Genomic DNA, 25,797 nt, shown 5'->3' on the forward strand with positions numbered 1-25,797 from the left:
TATGTCTATTGGTGCTGTTTCTGATACTGCATGTTTTCTGTCTTCATTCTCTTTTGCATTTACCTTTCCTGGATCAGTGTTCTCAGGATTGGGGACTGAGGACCCTTTCTTGTTGCTCCCTCTTTCTATACTTTTTGTTCCTTCCATACCAGCGTATGTAGGAGGCCCAGTTTTTTTTTCTCTTTGTCTGTTACAGTTTGTTTGAATCCGCCGGCTAGGTGTTCCCGCCCACTGCAGTGTACTAGGGAGACACAGACCTGGGCAGCTTCTGCTGGGCCTGTCCCTCCAGATCAACCTAGTAAAGGCTTCAGTGCTAGGGTGCACCGCTAGGTGCAGGGACCTGGTTTGGGGTAGCCTACTGGATCTTAGTCTGTGGCGTCACTAGGCCAAGTGCTCCCCACCAATCCCACTTGAGAGGGGAATATGTGACTAAAGTCACTGCAGCACCCTGTTGCCCTGTTCCGGCTAGTCTGCCTGGTCCCAGAATATCCTCTGTTGAAGCCTCCTAGTCTATGAAAGGGTCCCCGTTTCTCTCACTCACCGCAGAGTCAATGCAGGGCTCCCTCCAGTCCCGCTCTCCACTCCCTTTGGTTCGCCAATTCCCACTCTCAGAGCTTTCACGCGTCTCTCTCCCTGCTGTGCCTATTGGAATGCAGCAGTGGCAGCAGGAAATTCCAATCACGGCTTCCAAAGGCCTGGGTCCAGCTTCTGCACTGAGATTTTATCTCTTCCTGTTATAGCATCAGGATTGCATTTCCAGTTGGTTTCTCTCAGCTTAGTTCGTTCCTGGGTCGGCAGAGTACATCTCCCCTCGCTTAGGACTCCTCACACCGCACCACTCCTGGATTCTAAGCTGGTAATCTCAGAGAGCCTCTGTGGCCGCTGTTATTTGTCCGCCATGTTCTCCCGGAAGTCTATTCCTTCGTTTTTTATTACATGGAGAATTTGGAGGAACATTTACTGTTAGTTCTCTAGAGATCTGAAAAAATTCATCAGTAAATAGTTTATGTCCTTTTTGTAGTTTTGTAGTTGCAGATTTTTGTTTTTCTACATCAATCTTGTTTGTTTGTTATTGATCTGTTTAGTGTTTTATATTTTCTTGGTTTAATTTTGGTAGGTCATGTGTCTGAGAATTTATACATTTTTTTCTCGATTCTCTGATTTGTTAGAATGTTTTCAAAATAATTTCTAATAATCCTCTGGATTTCAGTGTTGTCTGTTTAATTTCACCCTTTTCATCTCTAATTTTATTAATTTGAGCCTTCTCTGTTTTTCACTAAGCTAGATTAAGGGTTATTAATCTTGTTTATCCTCTCTAAGAACTAACTCTTGGATTCAGTGGTATTTTGCATTGATTTTTTAGTCTCAAGTTCATGAATTTTTACTCTGATCTTATTACTGTGATTTCTTTGTTTCTGTTGGCTGTGAGTTTTTTGTTTTGCATTTCTATGACTGAGTTGTGTAATAGGGTTATTTGGGATGACTGCTGTTTTTCTAATGTATATCTCAAGCTATAAACTTTTCTCTTATAATTACTTTCATGTGTCTGACAAATTTTGCCATGTTGCATTTCCATTATCACTTGATTGTAGGAGTTTTAAAATATCTCCCATTTTACTTAATGACCTGTTGACTGCTGTAGAGTGAATTATTCAGTCTCCATATGTTTATATAGTCTCTGTGGCTTCTTTTGCTCTTTTTTTTTTTGAAGGAGAAGATAATTTATTCATAATTTATATTTTGGAAGGAGAAGATAATTTATTTATTTAGTTTGATACTTGATCATGATTCTGTCGTTTTTTTCCACGTTGGGGTCATTAGAAGCTCTTCAATTCTACTATACACACATCCTTTTTGGCCCCCATCCCCTGCAATTAGGGCACTTCAAAGATAGCTTTCTTGGCTGAGGGATGGGTTGGCTTTTCCTATGCTCTTGCTTTCTCCTCAGTCATTTTCAGGGTGGGAGATCCCTTGGCCAGTATCATTTTGAGAAAGTCAGGGCAGCTGAGCCACCAGATGCCTCTCCAGTTAATTTCTTTAGCTTGAGTGGGTCTTGAGGGCCCTAAGTTTCAGTAGCATTCTCTTCAAGAACATGACATCATTGTCTCCATTTCCATTCAGGTCAAATCCATGTATTTCTTCTTGAAGGCTTCCAGTTTGGAGGGCAGGTCCTCATCACGGTTGTATTTGGGATCATCCAGGAATTGCTTGTTGATCTCCTCCAATCTCCCTTCTTGCTGTGCCTTCAGCAGTCCGAAAGCTTTTCCTCTCTGTGAATCCTTGTTTGGGCTCATAGCTCAGGAGACACTGGTGGCAGTAGGGAGATGACTTAAGTCTCAGGTCTTGCAACTCTCCAGCTTTCCTCCTGCTGGCCTGTCTCCTTGGAAACCTCCCTCCAAACTTCTCCTTCCCTGCATTCCAGCCCTCTCACTTCTTTTGCTTTTGATTTCCAGTTTCATTCCATTCTGATCTGAGAGGATATGTGAGATTATCTCAGTATTTTTGTAATTTTTGAGACAATAGCCTGAAATGTGCTCAATTTTGTAGAAAATTCCATTGGTTGTTAAAAACAATGTGTATTTTGCTGTTGTTGGATATAACACTATGTAAATGTGTATGAAATCTATTTGTTCTACATTATTTAATTTTGATGCTTCTGTGTTGATATTTTAGTGAAAGTGAAGTATTCAAATTATCCACTGTAATTGTATTGAGATCTGTCTAACCTTTATATCAAGTAGTGTTTTATGAAGTTGCATGTGGTAATGTTCAGTGCAAATATAATTATTATCCCTTCTTTTTAAATGGTACACTTTACCAATATGTAGTAGCCTTCTTTATCTCTTTTGACCAATTTTAGTCTACTAGTTCAGAAATATATAGTTGTTCCTGCTTGCTTTCACTTTTTATCTGTTGGTATCACTTTCTATTTTTTTTTCACTTTGAGTCTGTACACTCAAATGTCTTTGCTGATAAGGTGTGTTTCTTATATCCAGTCTGCTAGTGTGTGCCTTTTAATTAGAAAGAACATTTACATTGAATTTTATTATTGAAAGATATGTACTGGTTTGCATCATTTTTTAATTTTTCAAGTATTTTATTTATTTTTCTCATTTATCTACTCTCACAATGAGTTTTATTCTTTCCCTTGGTCACATAGTGATTGTTACCTTCTAGGTCTGTATTTAGCATTCCCTTAAATATTTTCTGCAATACTGTCCTCAATAGCCAAGCATTTCTTTATATTTACCTTGGAAGGACTTAATTTCTGCTTCAGTTTTGAAGAATAACCTTGCAGAATATAGTATTCTGGATTGGCAATTTTTTTTCAAAGCTTAAATACATCCTTTCAAGACTTCCTGATCTTTAAGGTTTCTGTTGAGAAATTTGATATTCTGATGGGCTTGTTCTTACAAGTGACTTGCCACTTCTAACAGCCTTCAATATTCTTCTGAATTTCTGTCATTTTGAATGATGATGTGTCATGAAGATATTCTTTTCTAGTTGTATCTATCTGACAGCCTCTTTTACCTAAGTATCCACCTCGTTCCTTAAGTTTGGAAAATTTTCTTCAATAATTGTAGTGAATAGAAATTTTTATGCCATTAGTATGTACTTCTACACCATGATATAGGTGGATTATTCTTAAATTTGTTCTTTTTGGAGTTATCTAAGAGCTCTTGGATAATCTTTACATTGTTTCTTCCTTTTTTTCCTTCATTTTATTGACTGAAGGTTTTAGGATGTGTTCTCCAGTTTTAAGTCTATATCCCCTTGTCTGATTCATCTAGCCAATTGCTGAGAGTTCAGTGAAGGCTTTGTTTTCTCTGCGAAGTGTGTGTGTGTGTGTGTGTGTGTGTGTGTATGTGTGTGTTTTGTTCTCGTTACTGAAGTGATCTTTTTTATCCTGCATTGTTTTCCATAATTCATTCAGCTATTTATTTTTCTCTTCTTTGATCTCACTGATCAAGTTAATTATCAGCTATTTATATTCTTTGTCTGGAATTTCATCTACTTCAGTGTGTGTGGGATGAGTTTTTATGAAGTCATGAATTTTTGGAGAGATCTTATTGCCTTGATTTCTTATGATTTTTGTGGTTTTGTGTTGAAGTTTGCAGATAAGAATGGAATACTATTGTGTGGAGATTTCTTTTAATATCTTTTTTCCTGTGTTGTGCACTTGGCTTGGGTGTAACTCAATGTACTGACTCAACCTGTTAAGTTTACTAGGTTGAAACCCTAATACTGCCTTGTCAGGAAGAATAACTATCAACATATAATTTAAAATTTGTTTAAAAAGTTCTCTATTTTACTAACTTAGGAAGGTAATAGTCATAGTGTACAAAAGACTGAAAAAATAAAAAAGGAAAAGTAAAGATAAAAGTTTTACATACAACAAAAAAAGGGAAAAAGGAAATGTTTAAGAGATTATTTGATTGAAGGAAAGAGTAGAGATCTTTCCTTTAGTCCCACCATATCACAGTCACCTTTTTTGTGGCCCCAGGTTACTAGCGAATGTCCACTTTATCCCTGAATCATGGTGGCAGTTACATCTTGGAGTTATAGAAAATGTGAGAGTATTTCTGAGCTGGGCAAGAGTTATTTAAGATGTCTTCCCACCTCAATTCTGCCTAAGTCCATCTCTTGTTTGTTCTACTAAAGCAAGCAGGTTCGAGGTGCTTCTATTATAGTTTCCTAATCTAACCCCCTCTAAATCCGGAGAGAAAAGGTGAGAATTCTCACTCTCATCACTGTTCATTTTGCCATATTCATGTCTCCTATCTGCTCAGTCTGTGTCTCTGTTCAGAAGCAGAGTGTGGTCACTCAAAAGAATATGCTGTTTTTCCTCTCACTGATGAATGGGAGCAAAAGTTTCCTCTTCATTGATAAGCTTCAGTTTTTTCAGGATCAGAGTTCATTGCTTCAGCTAATTATCTTTCTGAATACCAATATTTCAGGTTTCTGCCTGGTTCCTAGTTTTCTCATGTTGCGGACCTATAATTTCCTCTGGTAACCTGTCTGCTCTCAGAGCTGTGTAGATATCATTTTAGATAAATATTCTAGGGCAAGTTGTGAGTTCAGGCTGTCTCTGGCACTCCCATTTTCTGACCCCCATACACATATTCTTTTATTCCATCATCTTTAACCTGTAACTTTTCATCATTATAAAAGTACTGTCACTGGCTAGTATGGGTTACTTTAGTGATAATGGAAAATAAAACTAAAGCAACAGTGTGAATTTTCAGGCAAAGTTTTACATGAAAAGTAAGAGAAAATGGTAAGGGATTTTAGCTTAAAGAGTTGACAAAGATCAAACTGACCATTAACAAAGGAAACTAAGAGAAAATAAGAACAAGACTCCTGTATTAATACCTCAAGGGGACACATTGACGAAGAAGGTCAGACTGGCATGCCAAAAGAAGAACGGGCACTAATTTTATGGAGTTCTGTGGTGGGCTAGGGTCTGGTTGATCTTTTTTTCTGTCCTGGTTTCATAGTTCTGGATGAATACTAATAACTTGAGATAACATGGTTCCCATACGATGTTTGTCTCTGCATGGGGCAGTTTAACTTTCCTAGAGTTTACGATAACCCTTGGTTTAAGTCAGTGGAGACTTCTGCTCATTGCCGAATGTCCCTGTAAATCTTAAAAGTCATATTCATTATTTTACCATGGTGTCTTCAGTCTTAAAGAAGGAAATAGGTTAGGTAAGTTTAGGGCTAATAAGTCTCATTTTATGAACTTTTTCCAAATGATTAACATATCTAAAACCAAAATTTTAAGGTGATGCGTACAAAATGAAGATCAAGCTTCATTTTGCTTTGGCTACCTATTTGGCATCTGTCGGCTCAAGTAAGAGTCATGAGTTTTATTGAAGTCTGCTTAGAAATCACTGATTGCATCAGACAGAATAAAACATAAATCATGTTTTTATCAGTTACAGGTTAAGAGCCCAGGAATTTATTTGTCCTCTGTCCCTCTAGTTTTCTCTGACATTGTTAATACCGTTCCATTCCTTGGGCATCATGTTTGAATTCTAGTTGGAAAAAGAGGAAAAAATTGAAAGGTCACATACAGATTTATATTATTTTATGGGAAGAGAAGGCTACTCCAAGAATGTAGGCCTGCATCTTGTTTTTACCACATGATCAAACATGGCAAAGGAGTACAGTAATGTATTTTTAACTGAGCACATTAGTGCACTGAATTGGAGTTATATTACTATAGTAGAAAAATACAGTGACTGGCTGCTCTTGTGTATCCCAAATAATTGCTAACAACTTCTAAGGATCACATCCATTTTTTGTACAAATCAGAGGACAGAAAAACTTTCCCTGAAAAGAAAGGAAATTTCTTCTCTAACACTCATCTGATAACTTTTTTTTTCTATCTGATTTTCACAGATTGTGACTTGAAACAGCCCTTATATCTGTGGTCCTCTGAGTTCATTTGGCTGTCTGGGCATGATGCAGGTTTCCAAAATATATTCACTAGTTACAAAAGAAAGAAAGGTATACATGTAAGACAGACTAGCACGGTATCTACAAAGTTTTGGTGATGAAAATCAGAATAGTGATGTAGAGAGTCACTGCAGTTGGTTGAAATATTTTATGTTGATTCTTAATAATATTTTATCATTAATATGATTTTACATAACAAAATTTAATGCAAGATTTCCCTCCCTAAAGTTACCCCTCAATAAAGGAGTTATTTTATGTTTGAGTAGTTTGAAAGATTTTTATATTATGAAATACACTTTAAATTCTTTTTTTTTGAACAAGAAATCAGTGGTAGTTTGTAATGATTGGATAAATTGTCTGATTGACTTGATAAAATGGGAAATAAAGACTGTTAGTTGCTATTTGGTAATTTGAACTTAGAATTCCAAATGCTATATAATTGTAAAAAAAGTCATTTGATGATTTAAAAATAATTAATAAATTTCAAAAATATAATGTGATTAAAACAGCTTATAGAAATTTTTAATGTGATACCACATTTAAAAATATGCAAAATGAAATTGTATCTTGTGAGAGATACATAAATATCTTAAAAATATAATGACATGCAGAAAGATGATAAGTAGCACATCAAGATAGTGATTATCGCTGTTGGAATGGACAATAACTGTAATCAGGGAAGGTTATATAGGGCATTTAAATTGCTTATAATACTGTATTAAGCTGAGGGTAAGGACACAGCTGCTAGATCGCTTTACAACATAAAAATGCATTTTAAAAGTTACAAAAAGGGCTGGGGATTTAGCTCAGCAACATAAGCGCCTGCCTTACAAGCGCATGGTTGTGAGTTTAATCCCCAGTACCAGAAAAAAAAAGAAAGAAAAGAAAGAAAGAAAGAAAGAAAGAAAGAAAGAAAGCAAGCAAGCAAGCAAGCAAGCATACTTAAAAGTTACAAAAGCAGTGATTATTGGTCTTTTCGCAAGGTTGTGTACCATCACTGTCTTAACTCCAGAATATTTTCATCACTCAAAAAGAATCCCTATTAGTAGTTACCTTTCTATCCTGCATAAACTATCAGGTTTGGGTCACAGTTAATCCAGTTTTGTCGGTGGACCTCTCATGTAACTAGAATTACATAGTTTGTGGCCTTTTGTAACTGGTGTCTTTTAGTTACTTAGTATTTTTTCAAAATAAATGCATGTTATCAGCACTTTATTTCTTTTATTGATAAATTATATATATAAATATTTTGTATATCTGTTAATCAGTTAAGGACTTAAATTATTTCTACTTTTTACCTATTCTGAATAATGTTGCTGAAAACATTTTGGTATGAATCTTTCTCTGAACTGACATTTTTAAATCTCTTCAGTCTTATCTAGGAATTGATTCTAGATTAGGTGGTAACTCCAAATGTTTGTTGTTGAAATGATTTTAAAATTTCCCAGAGTTAATATAGTTTCATATAGATAGTATTAATAGATACAACTTACAAAAGCAATCAGACAAAAATTCTGCATAGCTGAGCATGCTGTCACACTCCTGTAATTTCAGCTACTTGTGAGGCTGAGACAGAAGGATTGCAAGTTTGAGGCCAGGCTGAGCAATTTAGCAAGATGCTGCCCCAATGTAAAATAATAACACAAAAAAGACTGGAGATATAGCTCAGTGGTAGAGCTTTTGCCTACATATAGGCCATGGGTTCAATCCCCAGTACTGAAGAAATAATGTATTAGTATACGCTTTCAATACGTAATAATTATTTCCGTTGTGCAGAGTTGGTACATATCTTCATTATTTTGCTTCCCCGTCCCCTTCTTGACTTCCTGTCTCCCCCAACCCCCATCTACTTCCTATCTCCACAGTCTCCTTATTTCCTGTGTTTTTCATTTTTCTCATCAAATTATTTTTACTTTGTGTTTCTCTTGTAAAAGAAACCACAAAATACTTAACCTTCTGTCTGATTTATTTCATTTTAGCATTATGATCTCAAAGTGTATCCATGTTCCTACAAATGACTCAAATTAATCCTCCTTTACACTTTCTTCATATATCTATCTCTTAATGAACATATAGGCTGCTTCCAAAATTTAGCTATTATGAGTTAGGCTACTATAATATACATATACATGTGTCACAGTAACATGATATCTGTAGCTCTTTAGGGAGGAGATATAGCTGAGTTAAATTAAATATGTATTTTCAGATTTTGAGGGATCTCTACTGATTCTAATAGTGATTATATTCTCACCAACAATGTAGAAATGTTATTTTTCCTCCCACAATCTTGCCAGCATTTTTTTTTTATCTTTTGAGCTTTTGATGATAGCCATTCTTTCTAGAAGAAGATGGAATCTTAATATTGTTTTGCTTTGCAAATCTCTAATGGCCAAAGGTGCTGAGCATTTTTTTTTTCTGTACTTAATGGCCATCATTTGTTTTTCATCTTTTGAGTAATGTCTGTTCATTTCAATTGCCTATTTGGGGGGGGAGGGTTAATGTATTTTTTTAGTTCTTTCTGTCTTCTAGATACTAGTCTCTTATTAAAGAACTAGATGTAGTTTTTTCCCCCCATTCTGTAGATTGTCTATTCACTCTGCTGGTTATTTCTTTTGCTATGTGGAAGCTTTTTAATTTGATATTATTTCATTTGTTGATTCTTGGTATTATTTCTAATGTATTGGGGTTCTGTTCATAAAGCCCTGTCTATATCTTCAAGATTTTCACCTGTTTTCCAGCAGATTATGTGTTTCTATTTTAAAAGCTAGGTCTTTAATCCATTTTGATTTGATTTGATTACAGGATGAGAGAAATGAGTCTAGATTTATTTTCCTGCATGTGAATAACCAGCTTTCCCAGCACCATTTGTTAAAGAAGTTGTGTTTTCTGAAGCATATGTTGTAGGCCACCTTGTCAAAAATCAAAGGCTGATATGCCTTGTTTTGTGTCATCAGTTCTCTTACATTGATCCACGTCTCTTCTGTGTCACTACCGTACTGTTCACTATTATTATTACTGTTACTGTAGCTTTATAATATAACTTGGGATCCAGGATTCCAATACTCTCTGCTTTATGCTTGTTGCTCAAGATTGCTTTGAGTATTCTGGATCTCTTTTATTTCCATATAAGTTTTAGAGTTTTTTTTCCTAGTACTGTGAAGAATGTTGTTGGTATTGTGATTAAGATTGCAGTAGATATATAATATTATTTTTGATAATATTATTTTGACTATTTATTCTGCCTATTTGGAAACAGAACATCTTTCCATTTTCTAATGTCTTCTTCAGCCTTATTTTGCAGAGTTCTATATTTTTCATTATAGAGTTTTTTTTTTTACCTCGTTGGTAAGGTTGATTCCTAGCTATTTAGTTCTAGCTTGGGCTTCAACTTTATGGATATGACTTCTCTTCCATTTTGACTAAATGGAGGGCACTGAGTTATATGCTAAATCTCTAGGCCAAAGAGGGAAGTTTTGTTACTTTTCTTCCAAAGCTGCCATAAGACCGTTTCATCCATACTAGTAGATGATTACTGACTGTGCAGTGATCCCTACTCTAGATCTCTTTGGCCCTGACTCTTGGTTTTATCTGAGCATTTAAGCCCTATGCATGTACAATAATACATCAGTTCATGAATGTATCTTTGTGAAGAGTTTGGTTCATGAACAGAAGTGTTTAGCAAAATTTTCTTTCCATTCATGGATGCTGAGTTAGGTGACAAACTCCACCATGGCCATTTTCCCTGCATGAACACTAATGCAAGTATCTTCCCTGCCTAAACATATGGTTGTGGTTTGCTCTAGTTGACACTGCAGTGGCAGACAGACTCGTTTCCCTTGCTGTGAAACTTTTTTTGTGTGCTTTTTAGCACATACAGTACTGTACAGCAAGCAAAGCAAGCATGGTGGCACAAAGAAAGTACACAGCAGTAATAAAAGATGAAAAGAACATGCAGAGGGGTAATGGAGATAACCAGAATATGGAGAGTGTGATAATCAAGATGACAAAGGCATGAAGATAATAATAAAGTGCAGCGCAAGAATGGTAAGAAGAAGGTTTTGAAGAAAATGACCATTGAATTGAAGAAGGAAACTGTAGAAAAGCATGAAAATGGTATTCGTGTAACTGATCTGGCTTCAGAGTACAAGATGGCAAAGTTGACAATCTCAACTATTTTGAATAATAAAGATGCCATCAAAGGAGCTGAAATGACAAAAGGAGTAACAGTGTTAACCAAGCAGAGGATACAAGTACTGGAAGAGGTAGAAAACCTTTTGTTAGGTAGAGTGAGAAACAGCTGGCAAGTGATAGTGAACCTATGATCTGTGAAAAAGCCAGAAAATTGCACAGTGTTTTACTGCAAGAAAACCCATCCACAGGAACAAGTATGAATTTAAAGCAAGGAGAGTTTGGTTTGTTAAATTCCTCAAGAGAAGTGGCATCCCCAGTGTGATAAGACATGGTGAAGCTTTCAGTTATGACAAGAACACTGCAAAAGCTTACATGAATTATAAAGCTTATATGAATTTTGTGAATTGGCAGAATTCAGGAAGGTATAATATAACACTCCAGTGATGTAATAGGACACTTCTGGAAGAAGATGCCAAACAGAAACTATATCACATAGTAGGAAAAGGCACTGCTTGGACACAACCTCATGAAGGATACTAACCCTTTTGCTGTGTGTGCATACCAGCACCAATCTGAAGATTGAGCCACTACTCGTGTACCATTTCCAGATCCCTCCTGCCCTGAAGGAACAGAATGTGAACAAGGCTTGGTTGCTTGTCCTTTGGAGGGGCAGTGTGAAAGCTTGGGTCAAAGGCAGATAATTGCTCATGGAATGACTTCATGAGGTGTTCAAACCTACCATTAAGAAATATCTTTCTGGGGGCCAAGGATTTAGCTCAGTGGCACAAGTGCCTGCTTGGCAAGCATGAGATCATGAATTCAGTCCCTGTTGCCAAACAACAATAACAACAACAAAAATAACAACAAAGAGAAATATCTTTCTGACAACCTAAAAGGTGTCTTTTTCTGATAGTGCCCCAGCACACCCTCCAGCTTTGATGGATAATATGGATGCTAAGTATGACTTCATTAAAGTTAATTTCTTCCCCCATAACACAACACCTCTTCTGCAACCCATGGACCAGAAAGTGATCTGCAACTTCAAGAAACTACACAAAGGTGCTCTTAACCAGGTACTTGAATGTCATTAAGAGATTTCCTTGACCCTAAAGAATTTCTGGAAAAAGCATTTTAATTTCCTCCACTGCATCAACCTCATTGATAAGGTCTGGGTAGATGTCATGCACCAGACTTTAAACTCAGCCTGGAGAGAGCTGTGACCAGAATGTGTCACTGAACCTGACTTTGAAGTATGTGATGCATAGATAATGGAGGAAATTGTGTCATGGGCAAGAGTATGAGTCTGGATACAGATGGCACAAACATAGAGAAGCTTATCGAGGACCATACAAAGGAGCTGACAATGGAAGAACTTCCTGAACTTCAGAGTGAGCAGCAGGAGGTGCTTGTTGAGGAGCATCCACTGAGGAAGAGGAAGACAGGGAGATTAGCAGCAATGTGATAAAATACATTATGGAAAAATGGAATGAGTAGCAAGATTTCTTTGAGAAGCACCACCTTACCATTACTGTAATGAACAGAGGGTTGAATGTGATGAATGATAATGATCTCTTTATTTCCAAAGGTTATGCCACACAAGAAAAAAAACAAGTGAAATAAGGCATTTTTTTAATCAAAATTGACCCTACAGCCCAGAGACAAAGAAGAAAGAAAATCATGAAGCAGATCTTCCTGCTGTCATAGGAGAGAGACTCTTCCTCTAAATAAAAACTTCCTCTCCACTCACCTTTCTCTCCTCCACACTGGAAGTCACCTCAAGTAAGGTTAGTGTTCCCTCTGTTCTTGTTGTACTGTACTGTATTTTGTTTCATATTTTTGTGATAAAAATATGTATAGTTCAGAATAGATTAACCTTATTTACATTGAACCTTATGGGAAAATTTGATGTGACTCACAACCAATTCACTTGTGAGCAGAATCATGGAACAAATTCATTTTGTGAACTAAGGTACCACTGTATCTTCTCAAAGATATCCCTATGGGGTTGAATTTTAAGAGCTACTCATTGTTAACCCTTTGTTTCTGGCATGAAGATTTTACTTTATCCTTTTGCCTTAATTATGTAAAATATCAAGAATTTCTTTACAGTTGGAGAAGAGTGGTTTTTTTCTCACATTTGCTTATGCTGTCATACTAGACTTTTTCATCAGAAAATTTTAATACTGCAATTCCTTATTATTGTGTTCTAATTTTTGCTTTATTTTTTAGATGAATCTATATAATTGTTCAAGTAATTTCACAGAGGAATATGTGAGTTTTATATACCATTAATACCTGAAATTATTTTCTATTGCCTTCATATTTGTATGACAACTTGTCTGTATACAGAATTCTTTTTTTTTAATTTTAAAGAGAGTAAAACTAAACATAACAAAACAGAACAAAACAGATCAAAAGAAAACAATGTGAGTAACACAGATTTCAATACAAGACAACAGGAGATCATCACTGGCTATCATATTGTCTCTTGTTTTCTTCTAAATAGTTGTCCATATCTTCACACACAATGAATTCGTACAGAACAAAATGGGATTAAACTAATGCATACAGAATGATGAAGGCATTATAGGCCTTCAAAATACCTTCATGTGCGTTGAAATTAAACAATATAAAACAGACTAAAATCACTCTGAATAAAGAATAATAGTATTGCTGGATTTCACAGCATGATGGTACAGAATCAGCACTGGATACCATAGTGTCTCTCTTTCTACAAAGTAGCTGTTCATTTCATCATGTATTATATAATCAGTTCTCATAAGCTATTTAGGAGAAGTTCTATGCGTGTATAAGTCTCTACATGTTGTATACAGAATTCTTGAGTCAAGCTTTTAGAATTTTTTTTAGATCTAGTACTATTCTGAAAATTATTAATTCAAAAGAGAAATATTGAAGTCATCTGGCTTTTAAAATCCTTTTTTAGGTAATCTGTTTTGTTCATTTTTCTTCCCTGATTGCTTTAATTTTTTATCTATAATTTCAAATCTGTGAACATATGTATCTATTCATTTTGTCTGGAACAAGGGTGAGCTTCCCACTTTATTTAATTGCAACTATCCTACTACATTTCCTTTTCAAGTACTTCCATTTTTGTAGGTTAGGTTATAGTTACATGTTCTCTGAATGTATTGTTTCCTCCTATTTAACTACTAGTCCTTAACAACCTGGGGGAACTTCTTATACTTTATATTACTGATTCCATCTTCTACATTATTAATCTTGTACTTTGATGCTCTGAAAATTTAAATTGTTTTGCATTCTTAATTTCTATAGTTCTTTAATTTCCTGTCTACCTTTTTATCTCAGCTGTTGTATTTTCGTCTTACTTTCTGACATCTGTACTTCATTTTAAGTGGACATACTTTTGTTTACATCCTCTTGAGACATCAATCAATTCATTAACGAGTTTCTTTTAATCCATTAGTAAACTATTACATAGATATACTGTCCCCTTTCTCTATAGTCTATTAGATTATCCTCTTTTCATCTGCTAACCCTGTTTTTCATAGTGTTCATTCTAAGATATTTTCAGTTGGTCAGTTTACCAACAAATACAGTATATATAAATTATTCTTTGTTCTGTTCCTTTTTTCTTTAATTTTTGAACAATGAATTGTCTTTTTAGAGTTGATATAATTATCTCAATCAATTTCTGGTATTTTTGTAATGTGATTTTTTTCTTGCTCACTTGCCAACTTTTCTTCTAATGAGGAGAAAAATGTATTCTTTAAAGAGTCTGAATATTTTATAGTTCTCCATCCCCTATATGAAGAATTTCTGCATCAGTATTTCATTGTTTCATATCCTGACAAAATAAATAGGTAAACATGCTGATAGGTAAGGTGCTGCCACCTAAATTGTCAAATAACAAAGAAGTTACCATATTGCAGTTACCTTATTGCCTCAGTGTCTTTTCAGATTAAGAAGAATTATTGTAAAATTTTCTTCACTTATCAGTATTTGTTCTACTGTTCTTTCCCTACTCACATTAGATAAGATCAGAAGATCTTGAAAAGAAAGTTTTACTTGGAAAAAAAAGAGGCAAAGTAATTTTTAGAGTATGGGGTTATTTTGAAAGGATAAATGGAGGTTTGTAAAACCTTTGGAATACCAGATGACTTTAGAAAAGGTGAATGAGACTACTCTGTGCCTATGTGTAATTCCAAAGCTGCTGAAGAGAATTTTTCATATAGGGCCTATGGTCTTATGAATTATTATTGCATGGATTAATATTTCAAGGTGAATCGAAAGCTACATACCTAAGCTTCTTTTGATTCTGATTAGTTCTAAGGCTCCAAATATAGTCTAGTCCTGGTTAAAATTCTAATTAATTCCTTCCATGAGAAGAGAAAAGGAAAAAGAAATAGGAGATTTTTGTGATCAACACATTGGGAAAATAAATCAGATTGTTACTCCAAAGTGTTATTTTCATTATGAACTCCTTTACTTCTCCATCTTTATTAGAAGTGTTTATTTCTGTCTTCTTTTTTATCTCAGCTGTTGTATTATTTATCTATTAGAAGAGAAGCTATATCCTAGAAAATTGTGTGGGATGTCTACCATTATGTTTGGTGAACATGTAGGTTCTCTAAATAGCTCAATTGTTATAACTTATGAAATGTAATGCATGTTTATTGAAAGCTATTTTAAAAATAGACATAGGTAAAGTGCAGAATAAAAATTATCTGTAATTCTACCATGCAATTAGTATTTCCATTGATTTTTCTTTCAAGATTAAATGCATGTATATTTTTTCTAAACAATTTACTTTTTAAACTTTATTATACATACCCTGCTCTCTGTCTCTCTACATTTGTGTATACAATTTTCAAGGTTTTTAAAATAATTTCTAAATTTTTTAGAGAAAATTTTACTATTTATACCATAGAAATTAGTAAATTTAATAAATTAGTAAATGTGCATTAGTGCATTAGTAAATTTAATAATTTTTGCAAATATAAATAAATGGCATCGCTTACATAGTTTAAATATTTGGTTAACTAAGTATTTTTTAATTATCTGCATGTTGTTTATACAATATAAAATGACAAATATAAAGACATATTTTATACTTATAAAGTTTTGTTAACATAATATTTTTCATATAGTTATATATTTTTACCTAGTCATGTATTTTATTCTTTCTTTATTGACTTCTAGCTTTTTACATGTTATAGATAATGCGTTTTTTGGTCATTTATTACAAATCTTTTATTTCAGTTTTTATGATGTTTTATTAGTCAAAGTTATAATTTTGTATCTTTAGAATTTTTAACCCTTTTTTTTCTGAATTCATTCCAAGCTTTGGAAAGCCTGTAGTACTACAAGATTTTAAATAAGCTGTTCTACTATCATGAAGAATGTAGCGAAAGACATTTCCAGAGAATACCCTGTGCAAAGGCTTAAGGAGATAGTTTGTGTCAAGTGTGTTTAAGGGATAGAAGGGTTATATATGGAAGAGATGGGTAGTAGACAAGGTGAAAGAAGCATAAAGGATACAGATCGTGTGAAGCCTTCTAAGCCATTCTGAAGACAAATCTTCTAATATTGAGACTTCCTTACTATAGTAGTGTTATTATATCATAGTTACTCTTTAAATATTGCATCTTTTGTTGATAAATATACTTAGGAACATTTATTTTTAGAGAAAAACCTTTATATCTGCTATTGATATAATATCCATTGATGTGCTTAATATTCAAAATGTCTATCAGAGTTGTAACAACCACAATTTTCCCTTGTTTGTTGCAATTTTAAGCATATGAAATCTACATAACTGTGGAGTTTTTTATATGAAGTTTCCTGTTATGCTATTGAGCAGAACATTTAATTAGCAAAATTATTTTTTAGAGAGGAAAAAAACAGAAAAATCAAGAAGCAAACAAACAAAAAACAACAAAAGTAAAACGCCAACAACAAATAAAATGGTAGTGATATAGGATATCAAAACAAGATGATAGGAATTTAACAATGGTTGTTATATTTCATATTGTTATCTTCAAAATAGTTGCTTATGTTACCAGATACAGGCATGCAAGATTGATCAAACGATATAATTTCCCTTTGAGTAGTTTCTTTCCCTTTTATTCTATCTACTATAACTTTTGGGTCTTACTTTCTCTTTTTAGTTTTTTACACTAGTGAGGCAATACAGGCTTTATATTTATGAGTCTGATTTATTTCATTTATGAGTATGGTTTCTAGTTGCATCCATTTACCTAGAAAAACCTTAAGCTTATCATTCTTTATGGCTAAGTAGTATTCCATTGTATAAAAATAACACATCATTTTTTATCTGTTCCTCAGTTGATGGGCATTTGGGTTGTTTCCAAGATCTGACTATTACAAATTGTGCAGCTATAAATGTGGGTGCACACACACACACACACACATATATATATATCTGTCGTACATATTTATAATTCTTCTGGGAAAATACTGAGAAGGATAAGAGCTGGGTCAAATGAAACCTTAATCCTAGTTTTCTGAAGAATCTCTACACTGATTTCCACAATGGTTGTACCAGTCCACACTTCCACCAATGGTGGGTAAGGGTTCCTTTCTCCCCACAGCCCCACCAACTTTTGTTATTGGTTAATTTCTTGATGTTAGCCATTCTTTCTAGGGTGAGGTAGTATCTCAGTGTTGTTTTAATTTGCATTTCTCAAATGCTCCAATGATGCTGAACATTTAAAAAATATTTATTTGCCATTTTTCTTCATCTGAGAAGTGTGTATTCATCTATGATGATCATTTTTGGATTGGGTCTTTGAATTTTGGTGGCCTGATATTTTTAAATTCTTTATATGTTCTAGATAGAAATTCTTTGTCTGAGGGAAAGTTTGAAAAAATAATTTTCCAATCTGTGGGTTTTATTTTCACTTTGTTACTGATTTCTTTTGATGTGCAAAATCTTTTTAATAAGGTGAGATCCCAGTTGTGGATTCTGTGAAGTACTTCCCGTGCAGTTTGGTTTTTGTTCATGAACTCTTTGCCTACCTCTGTGTCTTCAAGATTTCTATCTACTTTGTCTTCCAGCAGACTTAGTGTTTGTCTTAATAGATCTTTGATCCATTTACACTTTAATGCATAGTGATAGGCAAGGGATTAGTTTGAGCTTAAGCATGTAGAAAGCCAGTTTTTCCAGCACCACTTTTAAAGAGGCTGCCTTTCTTCCAGTGAACATGTTTGACACCTTTGTCAACAATAAGATGGCTGAGTGTGTTTGTAGTTGTTTTTGTATCTTCTGTTTTGTTGCATTGATCCTCATGTCTGTTTTTTTTTTTTTTTTTTTTTTTGCCAGTAATGTTCTGATTTTGTCATGGCAGCTTTGCAGTATAATTTCAAGGTTGGGATTGTGATCTTTTCTGCCTTGGCTTCATTGCCCAAGAGTGCCTTTGCTATACTAGGTCTCTTACGGTTCCATATGAATTTTATACAATTGGAATACTTTCTCTAGATCCATGAGGTATGCTAATGATGTTTGGATCAGGATTGCATTAAATCTGGATAACAGCTTTGGGAGTATGACCATTTTCACTATATTGGTTCTTCCCATCCATGAGCAAAGAATATCTTTCCATTTTCTGAATTATTCTTCAATTTCATTTTTCAGAGTACTGTAATTATCAATGTATAAATCTTTTATTTCCTTTGTTAGATTGATTCCTAAGTATTTTAATTTTTTGGATGTTGTTGTGAAGGGTCTCAGTGAGTTTGTTGTTTGTGTACCCAAATGATACTGACTTTTGAGTACTGACTTGGTACCCAGCTATAGTGCTGAATTTGCTTATTAAACCTAGAAATCTCTTGGTGGAGTCTTTGGCATCTTCTATGTAGAGTATCATATCATTTGTGAATAGTGATAATTTAATGTCTTTCTTTCCTATATTTATTTACTTTATTTTTCTCTGTTGTCTAATTGCTGTGGCTAACGTTTCCAGAACTGTATTGAATAGGGGTGGTGATAGTAGACAACTTTGTCTTGTCCTTGATTTTAAAGTAAAAATTTTCTTTTTTGACCATTTAGTTTGATGTTGGCTGTTGGTATGTTATAGGTGGCTTTTGTCAGATTGAGGTAAAGACCATCTATTCTGATTTTCTCTAGGATTTTACCATGAATGGATGTTGGGCTTTATCTGCATTTATTGAGATAATCATGTGATTTGTATATTTTGCTCTGTTGATATGGTGCATTACATTTATTGATTTGCATATGTTGAACCATCCCTGTCTTGATCCAACTGTGATAATTCATATGTTTCTAGGAATCTGTTTATTTCTTCTGTTTTCAATCCTATGAGAATAAATGTTTTCAAAGAAGGTATTTATGATCTTCTGTATTTCCACAGGATCTATAGTAATTTCACCCTTTTCATTCTTATTGCATGAATTTGATGGCTTTTTAATAAGGTTGGCTAAGGGTTTATCAATTTTATTTTTTCAAGGAACCAACTTTTTGATTCATTCTTTGTATTGATTTCTTAGTCTCAATTGAGCTAATTTCTGTTCTGATCTTTATAATTTCCTCCCTTTGGGCTTTGGGCTTGACTTGTTCTTTTTGTACATGTTTGAGATACAGCATTGGATTATTTGTGTTTGTTCTGTTTTCCTGATGTGAGAATTCATCACTATAAATTTCTCTCTGAGGACGGCTTTCATTTTGTCCCATAGTTTCTCGTGATTTGTATTTGCATTTTTATTCAGTTGTATATATTGTTTAAGTTCTTTTTTTTCTTTGTGGCCCATTGGTTGTTCAGTGTGGTGCTATTTATTTTCTGTATGTTAATGGAGCTTTTGTGGCTTATTTTGATACTAATTTCCAATTTCATTGTACTATGGTCAGATAATACATATGGGATAATTTCAATTCATTTGAATTTACTTAAGCACGTTCTGTGGGATAGTATATGGTCTGTTTTAGAGAACATCCCATGTGCAACTGCGAAGAATATGTATTATGATGTCGTTGGGTGGAACACACAGAACATGTCTCCTAATTCCATTTGTTCACAAGTTTGATTCAGTTGTGTTTTTTTTTTTTTTTTGTCTAGTTGATTGGCCTGTGGCAATGGGGTGTTAACGTCTCCTGTTATAATTGTATTATTGCTTATTTGATTTTTATATCTATTAATATTTATCTTATACAGTTTGGTGCTCCCATATTTGGTGCATAAATATTTGTGATTGTTATCTCCTGCTCTTAAAGTTTTCCCCTAACAATTATGTAGTGATGAGCTTTATCACTTTGGTCATTTTTGGTTTGAAGTTCACATTGTCTGCAAACAGAATAGCTACCCCTGCTTTTTTCTGGGTTCCTGTTGCATGGCGTATTGTTTTCCAGCCTTTGAGTTTCAGTCTCTGAATTTCCTTTTGAGTTAAATGTGTTTCTTGTATATAGCATATTGTTGTTTTTGTTTCTTGATCCACTTCTTCAGTCTGTTTCTTTTGGTGAATTGAAGCCATTTATGATAATGATTATAACTGATATGTATTGTCATCTTTGTCATGTTATCTTTCTGCTGTTGGTTTCCCTACTTTTCCCCTCTGTTTAATTGCTTGTCTTGCTTGTTGGTTTCTTTCTGTTGTTGTTCTTGGAATTGTAGTTATTTTTAATATGCCTTTCTATGATGTCTTTCAGTACTCTTTGTTAGGGTTGGGTGGTCATGAAATTCTTCAGTTGTTCTTTTTCATGGAAGTATCTTATTTCTCCATTTTTGAAAGATAATTTTGCAGAGTACATCAGTCTGTGTTGGAGGGTATTTTCTTTCAGGACTTGAAATACTTCACTCCATGTTCTTTTTGACTTGATAATTCGTGTGGGAAGTTTGCTGTGATTCTGATAGGCTTGCATTTATAGATGATCTGTTTTCTTTTTTTCTAGTGGCTTTTAATGTTGTGTTCTTACGCTGAATTTCTTGGATCTTTATTATAGGTCAAGGTATAGATTTATTCTGGTTATGACTCATTTAGTTTTGTATGCCTTGCTTGTCTTTATGTCAGATTCTTTTCCCAACTTTGGGAAATTTTCTACTATTGCTTCTGCATGCAGTCTTTTTATGTCATATGTGTTGTCTCCTTGTTGACACCTGTCAAGCTTATATTGTTTCTCTTTACATCATCTTGCAACTGTTAAGTTGTTATTTCCTGGTTCCTTGTTATTTATAAGAGATCTTTCCTTTCATGATTATTTTTTTAGCAATAGAAAATAAAATAAAGACTAGCTCTGTGTTTTGCTTACTTGGATCCAAACATTAATTTAAAATCCTTAGTCATTTTCAATTTTCAAGTTTTTCTTGTAAAAAATTACTAAAGTCATACAGGCATTAAATATAGTGAAGAGTTACAAATCATGGATGTGTTGAAAACTGACCTAGTTGACCAGATAAGTCAGCTCACTGGGAAAACTGTAAGTTGTTTAAAACTCCAATATCCTAAGAGGAATAAGCAGAGAAAAGAAAAAAATATTTATTGATAGCTGAGAGAAGCAGAATTAATGACGGAGTTGACCCTGTTATAAATGAAACTTTTCAAAACAATGTTTTGTGACAAAGCTTGGGCTTTTGATTTTAGAATGCAACTTTAAGGCTGCACACAAATATTTTCACTTCTAGTCAGAAGACAAAGAGAGATGTAAGAAATATGTGTTCCTGCCATTAGGAATGCTCTCTCCTTTTCTTTGCATTGTTTGTATACTCTTAGAACAGAGTCAGTGGTTTCTGCTTATCATAAAATAAATGGTCCGAGCTGCCGTGGATATGATAGTGCCTCAATTCAAATCTGACTCAGGGAAATTTATTTGGAAGTAGTTTTTATGGTAAAATTTTTAAATCTCTTACAATATCTTCATTCTAATCCTTTTGTAACAAGAGAGTTAAAAGATTTCTGGTGATTATTTTTTCTGTGAAATAATGCCATTTTTTGTCCCAATCAGTATATTGAGGCTTGTATTTTGAACATTTACTTAAATTTCACCCAACAGTAACTCTGTTTTTCAAACACATAAACATAGAAAAGCAACTTAAATTACTTGATATAATCAGAAGAACAAAAGGAATAACTATTATATTCTATAAATCGGTAGTATGAAAAGTTATTTTATTCCTGAAGAGTTAGTAACTTATACTTGATAGAGTGGAAGTGGGCAGATCCAAATGTTTTTATTTCTTAGTTCCATTCAAATGTGAAGATTCTAGCTTTAGCTTGTTGATGTCTTCATATTGGAGGTGTTGGTGCTTGCTTCTCCTTCCTGATTTTACTTTCCCTAAATTCCTGACACTACCCCTAAAATACTATTTCCCCTAGTTTCCAAGACTTTTTTGTATTGTTTTCATTATGGATTTTAAGTAAATTTAAAAATTAATGTCATTATAATCTTTCTATATTTACTGGCTGTCTGGGACTTTTTGGGTTTTGATAAGAGGAAAATGTGAAAATAAAAGCAGAATAAGACAAAGTGAGAATGAAGAGACTAATAATAAAAACCAGAGAAGCAGAGAAAAACTTCAAAATGGATAGCTAATAATTTTACAGAAGAAAATTATATATTTTAATATGTGAAATAGAAAATTATAGCTGTCTATTTTTCAAGTTTGGATGTATGGGCTTCATTTTTCAAGTTATGATAAATATTGCAATTAAGTGCCAATGTATCTGTTGTATAGTTCTGTTTAATATTTGTTAGTTGCCCTTCTAAGAAAGAGGACATAGTGTAGTGGATATCTTTAGCTCTTAGTTGTTGATACCTGAAATAAAGCTGCTGAATTTCTGAGTCCTTAACAAAAAACTTTTTCAAATTTGAATAATAAATTTTCTCAGGTCATATTTAAGAATTTATTCATTCAGTGAGTGCTATTTCTCCATTTTGGGGCTTGTCACAGGTCTTTTTGTAAAAGACCAGCGGCAGAAAAAGTCTTAAAATTCAGGAATTTGGATTTTGAAAACATCATATTTGAAATACCTTGATAGATTGAACCAAAGTTTATCTAACCCAATAGTTGGTCACTGAAGCAGTTTTCAACATAGTTGCTGTTCACAGTAGCAATTCTAAGAAGTGTATCCTACATATAGCCTTTTCATCAACTCTGATGGACCTAATATTTGATAATTCTAAAAAATATCTCATAAACTCGTATACTTTCAACTTACCTTTCTCTGTTAATGTCTCTATTAAAGTAGGGTTGGTAAGAGTAGCACCAGCTACTATATAGCTTTGTGCAAATGCACTGTGATCAGACAAGATCAGGTTCTTTCAAGGTTGTGTGGACATGGGCAATACTATAATTTTATACAAATACAAGATCATATTTTCTATTTTATTTCAGCTAATTTTTTAAAGTGCCAATATTTCTAGGACTTTTTATATTGCAAAATTCATTTTAAGCCAATCTCTGCCTCTGGACCAGACTATTCCTAATCTCTTTACTGTTCAATATCTTCTGGGACAGAAATTTTGCAACCTGCCTCTCACTTTGAGAAAGTTATTATAAGAACCTAAATCTTGGTTTCTGCAATTTAAGTTAATTTATATGCTTTGTTTTTCTGTAAAGATGAAAATAGCTCCAAAATGGAAGTGATGCTTCATAATGAGGGCTAGTACTAACAACTGTAGAAAAATTATCTTCGGTTTAGCATTATTTTTGGCTTATATTCCAAAGCTTCCTGACTTTTATTTCAATATTCATGTCTCAGGAGGTGCCATGTTTTAAAGCCCAAGTAAAATAGTGTACTTACATATCTAAGATTATCTTTGTTTTATCGGTTACTGTCTAGAAGTTCTAAATGAAATATTAAAATAAAAAATTTGTTCTTAAGGGGAATGAGCAAATAGGAGGTCATATTCCCCACACCCCCACATTGAGACATACCCTGCTTGGCCTCTGATCTTGCTTGTAAGGAATTTGTTGGGTTAATGTCTAGAAGAGATTCGATGGTCTTCAGATTGTACCATCCAGCTAGCATATTAACCGACTTTTACAAATTATGAAGTAAAAATGATCTTGAACCACCCTCTAAAATTGAAAAAAACCAAAAATACAAATAATGAAAAATGAATGTTTAAAACCTATTTGAAAAATTTAAAAGATTTATTTTTTATATGATATATTTATGGGACTAAGTTTTTGCCTATAATTTTTATATTTTATTGCATTATATCATTTGTTTTGTGTTGTGTTGCTGGAAATCAAACTCAGAGCCTTGAGTATGCAAGCATTCTACCACTTAACTATAAATTTGTCCCATTCCACTATTTTGTATAACTAATTATCTATTACAAGTTGTGAGGATAGAAAACTCTTCTTTTAAGCAAACTTTTAACAGATTTCAGTGTATATATTCAAAAAGTTTTGGACCATAAGCCAAGAACTATGCAAGGCATGAGGAGGAAAAGCAAAGCATATTTCTTTACCTCAAGAAGCTGACAATCTAATTACAGTGAGGTCTTAAAATTGTAATTATGTAGATAGTACATACATACTAGGTTATTTAATGGGAGCTTTATTTTATATTTTAAAGATTAATGCAGAAATGCCTTATTTTATGCAAATCTGTTCACTGAGATACTCTAAAGTGTCTAATTGTTTTTGATTTTTGTATTTTTTTATTTTGAAGGTTCAACAATATTCTGAAAAATCTTTCCTGTTACAACTTTTGAAAATTCATAAAAATGCCTTAGAAAGACAATGCAGTGAAGCTACACACCAAAGGAATATGTTGCTCCAAAACTTTGTAAGTCTAGCCATTTAGAAAAAAATCCATTTTAATAAAAATATCAAAAAATATTTACATATACTTAATGTACATTTAGAAAATTATCCACATGCATATTGACAGATAGTACTATACAGATAAGTAAAAGTATTAAGTGCTATTTAAAACTAATTGGTAGAGAAATATAGTTTGAAAGAATACTATTGACAGAGTTGTAATATAGAAATTATTTGCAATTAATAAGCCTACAATAAAGGATACAACATTTTAAAACTTTGGGCTTTAATTCTTTAGTTTTAATGCTTTAATAGGTTCATACTTTAGGCATATTTATTAGTTTGGGTAAAAATGTAGATATTGTTTTATCCTTTTATCTTAAGTCAAGATCAAACTGAATGATAGTACCAGTTTAGAAATGAGACTTGTGATTTTGTTACATTTTAAAGAAAACACATTTAAAGATATCACAAATATAGTTCAGAAGCCAGGCCAAAAGATGTGGTGTTTTTGAATGATATGGAAAGGTTCTGCATGTCACTCATAGTTGACATCCTATGGAAACATAGACTTTTTAAGTTATAGTATTGTCAAAAGTTTAGGTTTTTGTGTTGTCCAAGGTTTTTAAAATTGTTATTTCTCACACCATTTTAATATTTCATAACATTTGCTTAGAACTGAATTTTTAAGTGAATATATAATGGCACCTTCATCAGCCTATATTTTAAAATATTTCTCTGGATATCCTTCTTTGTTAATTTTTCTATTTTTCCTTGCCTAACTGTATTCTTTTGAATATAGTTTTTAATTTTCAAGACTGGTAGAATTTCCATCATAATTATTCCAAAACTTTAATAATATGTATTTCATCTGAAGATAGTTTATTGTCATTTTAGCTTCAGTTTTTTTAAATAGTATTGCTGAAAAGGGAACCATTTTTGTAATATCAGGAAGTATAATTTTATACTTTTGTTATTAATAATTCCAGATGGTTGTATTTTAAATCATTAAAGCTACAAATAACACCTATATTTGATCTATGATTTTTTAAGGAGAGTACAAAGAAAAAAATGATAGAAGAGGAAGAAAACTTTATTAAGGAAATTGCATACTTTAATAATGAGTTTGAAATAACAAAGAAAAGAGAGATTTTGATGAAAGAAAATGTCAAGATTGAAATATTTGACTTAGAAAACCAGGCAAAAATTTTGAAAAAAGGTATGACTACATAGTATATTACCTTATTTAAATGGAATTAAAAACAATTTATTTTGAATGAATGAATTTTCCATAATTTTAACTTTTTTAACAGATTGGGTTATTACATGATTAAATGTCTCTCTCACTTTAAATTGTCCTAATGGATTAGTGAATGTATATTTTTTTACTGTGAACAATCACAAATTCCTTGTAGTACATGTAAGAAGCATTTGGTCATTCATTCAGTATAAATTTTACTAATAGGGACTGTTCTAG

At 33.2% G+C, this 25,797-nt stretch overlaps 1 protein-coding gene and 1 pseudogene across 1 annotated transcript in view; one reads left to right on the forward strand and one right to left on the reverse strand.

Moving 5' to 3' along the window:
• Positions 1-25,797, forward strand: part of Ccdc172 (coiled-coil domain containing 172) — an 82,279-nt gene that overhangs the window by 9,778 nt on the left and 46,704 nt on the right. The window contains exons 3-4 of the mRNA XM_003479642.3: positions 24,226-24,342; positions 25,374-25,539. Coding sequence (XP_003479690.1) covers positions 24,226-24,342; positions 25,374-25,539 — 283 coding nt within the window. The remainder of the gene's footprint in view (positions 1-24,225; positions 24,343-25,373; positions 25,540-25,797) is intronic.
• On the reverse strand, positions 1,875-2,294 carry LOC100720666 (allograft inflammatory factor 1-like; annotated as a pseudogene).

This window comes from Cavia porcellus, unplaced genomic scaffold (genome assembly GCF_034190915.1).
Source record: "Cavia porcellus strain 051 isolate PalLab524CR breed Dunkin Hartley unplaced genomic scaffold, mCavPor4.1 scaffold_2, whole genome shotgun sequence".
Classification (NCBI taxonomy): domain Eukaryota; kingdom Metazoa; phylum Chordata; class Mammalia; order Rodentia; family Caviidae; genus Cavia; species Cavia porcellus.